Source organism: Hyperoodon ampullatus, assembly GCF_949752795.1.
Source record: "Hyperoodon ampullatus genome assembly, chromosome: 10".
In the NCBI taxonomy this organism is placed as follows: Eukaryota; Metazoa; Chordata; class Mammalia; order Artiodactyla; family Ziphiidae; genus Hyperoodon; species Hyperoodon ampullatus.
In genome coordinates, this window is record NC_136923.1 from 102311213 (window position 1) to 102318201 (window position 6989).

At 51.3% G+C, this 6989-nt stretch overlaps 1 protein-coding gene across 1 annotated transcript in view; it reads left to right on the top strand.

Annotated features, from left to right (window-relative positions):
• Nucleotides 1–910, top strand: part of LYRM4 (LYR motif containing 4) — a 114610-nt gene extending 113700 nt beyond the window's left edge. The window contains exon 3 of the mRNA XM_079712994.1: nt 464–910. Within this exon, the coding sequence (XP_079569120.1) occupies nt 464–532 (69 nt within the window). The 3' untranslated portion in view covers nt 533–910. The remainder of the gene's footprint in view (nt 1–463) is intronic.
• The last annotated feature ends 6079 nt before the right edge of the window (nt 911–6989 follow it).

Below are 6989 nucleotides of genomic sequence, written 5' to 3' on the forward strand. Positions count from 1 at the left end.
GGGAAGAGGTGGACAGCGTGGCAGGTGAGTGGCAGAGCGGGGGTACAGCTGTGCTTCCTCCGCCCCAGCGTGGACAGAGCTCGCTAGTGCCTTACGGTGAGAGTTCATCCTGGCAGAAGAAACAGTCCCAAAGGCCAGAAATCCTGTTGGATGAGGAGCGGCCGTGCACAGGTCTGGCTGGGTCTCACCTGGCTCAGGACAGCCTGCGGTCGGGGCCATCCCACGGGCAAGAAGCAACGAGTGGGAATCTCCCACTGTTCCCACAGTGCGGGAAGTGGGGTGGGGCAGTGCCGGGAATTAGCAGAAACGAAGCTGGTGACTGCACTCCGCCCCACAGTGCCGTTTCCAGGACAACGTCCTGTGGTGACGGTGCACATCTGCACCTAAATGTAGAAACGCACTTCTGAGTTTCACGGCTAACGGAGCCCATGGTTCTTGGTCTGTGTCTTCTCTTTGCCTCCAGGTACACGTTGGCCAAATGTATTCAACTGACAAGCTCATCATTGAGACTCCAGAGAAGCCCAGGACCTAGGGAGCCGGGACCAGCCACCACCGGCAGCCGTGGACCACGTTCAGCATCCATCCTGCTTGGCAAGGGCACTCCCAGCAGACCACAGGTGGCCTCCCGCATCAGCTTTAAAGAGCTTCTCACTCCACCTGCCCTATAGGAACTGATGAACTGAGCGAGGTTCCCGTTCTCCTGCAGCCTTAGTGACAGAGGGTGGCTGCCTCTCCTTGGTTCAAGTGTTAGAATGAAGAGCTGGAGACCCTCAGGAGAAAGCCGTGTGCTACTGCGTCTCCTCCAGCCCACCCCTCCTTGTAGCTCCTCAGCACTTGTATACAGCATTCCCAGAGTTTGTTTCTTGGTCCTTGACAATAAAGAGAAGGTCCCTAGGCCTTCTATACCGGACGCACCCATCACGATTAATGCCCTTTTGTTTCCTGCTGATTGCCAGGTCAGTGGGGAGACCAACAGGGAGGGTCCAGCCCTGAGCTGAGTCCCCCCTTTGCAAAGGCAAGTCCAAGCACCAGTAGAGATGTGGGGGCAGCGTGGAGTAAGGCAGAGCTGAAACGGTAAAGGGTGCCCCCTGCAGTTCAGCCCTGGGCCCAGTGCAACAGCAGAGGTGGCCTGTGTGTGGATGCACACCCGGGGACAGGTACGTACAACCTGCTGCTCAGACTGGGGTCTCGGGATTGGCGACGTCAGCCCCCCCGGGGAGCTTGCTGGAAGCGCAGAATCTCAAGCCCCCCCCCAAGCCTTCTGAATCAGAATCTTCAGTCTGACACACCCCAGGAGACTCCAGTGTACACCGAGGTTTGAGACATGCATCCCAAAGCTCACTTACTGAGTCAGAATGACCTGGGGAGACAGAGGGTTTTAAAAAGGAATTTCTCAGTGCTTCAGACTCTGACTTGATAAGGGAGAGGTGGGGCACAGTGATTTATAAATACATTTTAAAGCTCTCCTGGTCTTTCTGATGTTGAGCCAGTTCGGGAAACTCTGCCCTTTGCGGATGTTACAGGTGAAAACAGTATTTGTATGCATTTATCCTTGGAAACACATCAGTTAAAAACAGGGAAATAAGGTAGTAAGTAACTTACTTGACTTCTGGGAATTTTATGAGGGACCTGGACACTGGGAGATTTCTTGGCTTACCTCCATAAACAGTACTGAGTGAATTCATTACTCACATGTCTGGGTTTGGAACAGGCTCATATAAATAGTTACAGGTCCTAAGATAGCTTTGACTATCACCGACCTGCCACTGAACCGCTCCCTGCGTCATTTTAATTCTCACAGTCATGTGAGCCAAGCGTGAGTGGTCCGGGTCCATGTCCTCACTCCCGTGTTAAAGACTGTGACTGCTCACCTTATCTATGGATCGGGGATATTGTTGTGATGGTGCCTTCCACATAGGTTAAACGTGTAGTCATTCTGTTTGGCAGTATAATGTGTGATTTCAGGATGCTTTAACCCGTGGATAAAGTCTTGTGTGCCTGTGAGACCAACCCTTGGTTGGTCCCAGATCTGTTACCCCTATAAACCCAGATCCTTCCACATCTTAGGGCCGAGGTGTGAGAATGAAGGGAGACAGTGAAGGGAATGGGAGTGTGCGCCCCCCTCAGCTGACTGTCATGGGGCAGCATCTCAGCCGGGGGTGTGGCTCTGGGGCACGTTCCCCTCTGCACCAGGCAGGTGTGTGGTCACTCAGAAACAACTACATCCGACCACTGTGCCAGCCAGCGGAAGTCACCTCTGATTTACACTTAATCAATTAAAGCAGCTGCTACTTGGAAATCTAAGTCCAGAGTTGAACCTCTCCCCAGCAATTCTGCTGGAATTGCCAGCAGGATAGCAGCTCCACAGGAGACTTCCCCCCAGGTCTTAGTCACAGAGACAGTGGAGCAAGCAGACGGAACTCTGTCCTGCAGGCCTTCAACAGCGGGTGGCTCTTATGTTAATTAAAGCGGACGGATGGGTCTGAACATGCCCCAAGCCTTAATAAACAGAGCTAACTTTTGCAACTCAGATAAAATTAACTGTGCATTTGGAATTTGGAAAGGCCTGAAGGAGAATTCTGTGACAAAGCCACAAACAGATCCCTCAACTTGCCGGGGCAGGTACGGCAGGCAAGCACCTCGCACTGGGTGTCCCCCGGTTCAGAGGACCCAAGGTGATGTCCCTGTGGGGAGGGCCGCTTGTGGAAAGCACTCCATTTGCTCGACGAGGCCCCACCTGAGGCCTTGGGGTGAGGACACTGATGGGAGGACGCACCCTCCGTCCCGGCCCGCCTCCAGCCTCCGGAATGTGTGGCTGTCCTAAAGCCGGGATTCCGGCTGAGGATGGTTTCCAGTGTCAGCGCCGAGAAAATAGGAAATACCACAGTATAAGTCGACTTCTCCTGAGACAGGAACCAAGCGTGCTGGTTTCTAGACCTTCAGAGGTAACACGTGCTTGGTCTGGCTGTAATGCTTCGATGCTGGGAGACCAAGCACATGGCTTTCGTTCTCCAGATGGAGCTGGCATAGCTCGCTTTACCTCTACCTGCTGCCACCAAGCAGCTGTCACCTCCGTCCCTCCATCCCCAGCCTCACCCAACATCTCAAGTCCCTGGGCACAGCAAATGTGCCACCCAACATCCAGGAGCAAAGGCAACAGGCTGGAAGGAGCCGCAAAGATGACAAACCTCGGACAAGCAGACACTGGAGCTCACCGAGCTCAACCCCCGGGCCCACAGGTGTGAAAACAGACCCTGAGCAGCATCTCCAGTCGGTCATGCGCAGGCCCAGCCCTCTCCCACCCCCCGTCGCTCATCTCCTCATCTGTTCAGTGTTGGCTGGGAGTCAGCTGGTGCCAGGAGCCGGGGACACAGCAGCGACCAAGCCCCGGCCCTGCCTTCAGAGCCTGCAGCCTCGCAAGAGGGTTACATGAGAAAAGGGCGGGTCTGCCGAGTGCGACAGGTGGGGAAACAGGTGCTGCAGGAGGGGACGGTGAGGGTCAGGGGAGGCCTCCCCATGAAGGGGGCTTTCAGATGAAACGAGAGGCAGGTGGGCGGGGCAGAGGGCAGGGAGAGGAGCTCTCCAGGCGGGAGGGGCAGCGCATGCGAAGCCCTGAATCGGGAAAAACGGTGCAACCGGAGGAGCGCAAGGAAGCCCAGGATGGCTGGTGGCGAGGCTGGGTCGGGAGGCGGGGACCCGAGGCCTGCAAGAAGCTAGTGGGGTTTTTAAGCAGGATCTTGTCTGTGTTTTTAAAAGGTCACATTGCTATAGCGGGAATAGATTGGGGGTGTGCAGGGAGGCCAACTTTTGGTGGGAGAAAAGGGGGGGTCAGATTGAACACTTGTAATCCAGGCAAGAGGTGGTGGTGGCTTCACCTCGGCCAGTGACGTTGGAAACAGCGTCACCCTGAGAAGAACTTGCCTTGGCCAGGGTGCTCCTCTCAGGGGGCAGGAGACGCATGGGGCAGCGACGCCCTGCAGAGCCCCCCAGGCCGGTCTAGCTTAGGTCAGTTGGCTTTAGCCACCCCTTAGCTCTGTGATAAATAATCAACTGTTGTCTAAGGCACTGAGCTTTGGGGCGGTTTGTTATGAAGCAGTGACAAACTAATACAGAGAACTAGTAGAAAACCTTAATTTATTACTTACTCAGGGCCACAGAGCAAACTTTGAAGAGTAGGCAGGCAACCTCAGCCAAAACTGTGGGTCTCCTGTGCAGGGCCATTTCCAGGAGTATCTTCAGGGCACAGGTGTCTCGTGTCTTACAGACACAGGGGCTTGCTAAATACTGGACCCCACCGGGGGGTACATTAAGAACAAAACAGGACCAAAAAACAGAAAGAAAAGAAAATAGAGTCAACAGGACTACCGACTGGGTGGATGTGAGGTGTACAGGGGCGTAAGGGGCATCCAGGAGGAGCCCCAGGTTTGGGGCCAGGGTGGCTGAGCAGACGTAGGCCACCACCCGAGACAGAACAGGAGGGGGCACTGTCTGACGCTTTCTCTTCCTACTAGGTCCAATCAACTTCACGTTCAAACAGCAAGACTAGCATCTACAAATGTGTCTTTTACCTCCGAATGTTGAAAGTATCATTTCTATAGATTCGTTTTATTTTTTTTTAATCCACTGGAATAAAGCAGCTTGAAAGACCCTTATAAAGAGACTTTCCCCTTAGCTCTCTGAAGAACAGATATTCTCCTTCTATAGGTTAAAGCCTATAGATATATATCATCATTGGGAACAGGACGAGTAGGGGAAATTTTTCCATATTTAGCAAAAGGTGACACGAGGTTAAAAAAACAAAGGGCTGAGGAAAGTTGGTCGACATGTTCTGAGAATGTGCTTCCAAGAATGAAACTAAAACGCACAGTAAAACCTCGACAAGTATACAGAAAGTACACAAGTACATTTTAGAACAGAAGGGGCTGCTTTTTTATGAGGGACTTCATGCAAACTGTTGCCTGCTTTCTAGATGAAAGGATAGCTCAGGTATTGAGGCCAGGCTACACTTGTAGCAACAGCTGAATAAATGACAAGCACTCAAAAAGCAGAAGGAGAAAGCATTTCCTACACCAAGGATAATGTTCTCTGAGCTTGGGACGGTGTCTTCTGGACCCAACCACGGTCATGGACACAAAGTGCCTTGATAAATATGGTCAGAACCCAGATGACCAAATCTTGATTGCGGACAACCACGGGGATGGTTTGGAGAACATTTTAAAAGTTCTGCCTGTTAAATTGTGCAGTGGCCTCATGACGGTGGTCATTGCGTGACTCAGAAGCCATGGGAAGCAGCCACGCCATCTGGGTCATGGGCACGGACACAGCTAGTGAGGTCAGCAGACAAAGGCGGGACCCTGTGCTGATGCTCCTTCTTACAAACAAAGGGAACAGCCCACAAGGACTTGTGCTCCGTGCATCCCGGGAGCTCATCTCATGTTTGCTTTGTTACAAGAGGATCTGGCACAAAGCTGGAACTTGGTGGAGAAAGCAGGCCTTTTCTCTGACCATTGGCCCAGAATCTCTATGGACAATGGTTCACCTCACCCCTGAGAATAAATAGGATTTTCCCTTTTCAGTCTGTCTGCAGCCTTATTAGTCCTTCAGGGAACCTTCCATGAAAACGGCTTCTCGTGCTGAAATCTGTTTGGGGAGTAAGATGGATGCTCTTGCTTTTGCTCAAGGGCAAAGCTTTAAGTCCAAAGACCCTCAAGAGAGACCCAGAGGAGAACTCTGAGATGAATCTGTCTGTGTCTCTACCTGGAGGGACCACTGACACCATAAGAGTGACAGCAAAGGACGTCGGTGCCTTGTTGTCCTGAAATTAGACCACGAGCAAGCGTTGACACCAGTGGAGCTGGAATTGAGCTTGTTCTCAGACTCAACATCCCTGTGCTGACCCAAGGGCCATGTCAGTCATTGGACGTGCTGGATGCCCCTTCCAGAGGAGCTGGACTTCCAGGGGTCTAGGCTCGGCAGGAAAAGGGCTTCCTGTAAATGACGTGCATCCTTTTCCTACTAAAGTGATGAGCTTTCATAGGAAGTTCAGTAGTACGAAATAGAAACGCTTCCCTCTCACCAGCCAGAAAGTTACAGAGGGTATCACCTAAATGCCAGCTAAACATGGTTAAAAGATTTCAGTAGAACTTCCCATCCGTTACTAAGTGGATTCATGTGACTTCATCTGTCTTGAATACAGAGACAGTTCAATAACAGTATAACTGGCTCTTAGTTTTTAAAGGAGTATTTCATTTAGGTGCATATGTGTGGTATACGAAGCACATATAGGATATATGGTGAAGGACTCCAACATTAATGCTAAGAGTCTTATCAAGATTTGCCAAATAGACTCTTCCACTCACACTTCAAACAGGTAACATATTTAGGATTATTAATTTGCCAAATTTTAACATGTATTTTCACTTTAAAAACACAGCCTTACACTTCCTAATGGGACTCTACAAACAGAAGCTGGTTCAAAGAGGTGAAACGATATATCCATAACTCAGGCTGCAAAAATAACTAAAACAATTCTTTAAAAAAATAAAATCGGAAGACAGGAATATGGTGTGATGGGAGGAATGCAGATGGTGGGAGGGAAGAAAAAAAAAAAGCCACGGGGCAGGACAGCCCAAGACCTGGGGATGCTGTTGCATTTGTGTTTGAGGGGGTCAGCACTGGCCAGACCCCTAATGACCTTTCTAGCTCTAAAAGCTTGCCATTAATCAAAAGGAAGGAAACCATCCTCGAGACCATCTGAAAGCTAGGGGTTTGGTTTGGTTTGGTTTTTGTTTTTCCTTTGGCCACACCACTGGACTTGCGGGATCTTAGTTCCCTGACCAGGGATTGAACCCGGGCCCCGGCAGTGAAAGCGCTGAGTCCCCACCACTGGACCGCCAGGGAAGTCCCTGAATGCTAGTTTTTGGCACAATTCAGCAAGAAATCTTCAGGATCCGTCCCCAGCTTCATGTGGAACTTTGGTGCTGTCTGGG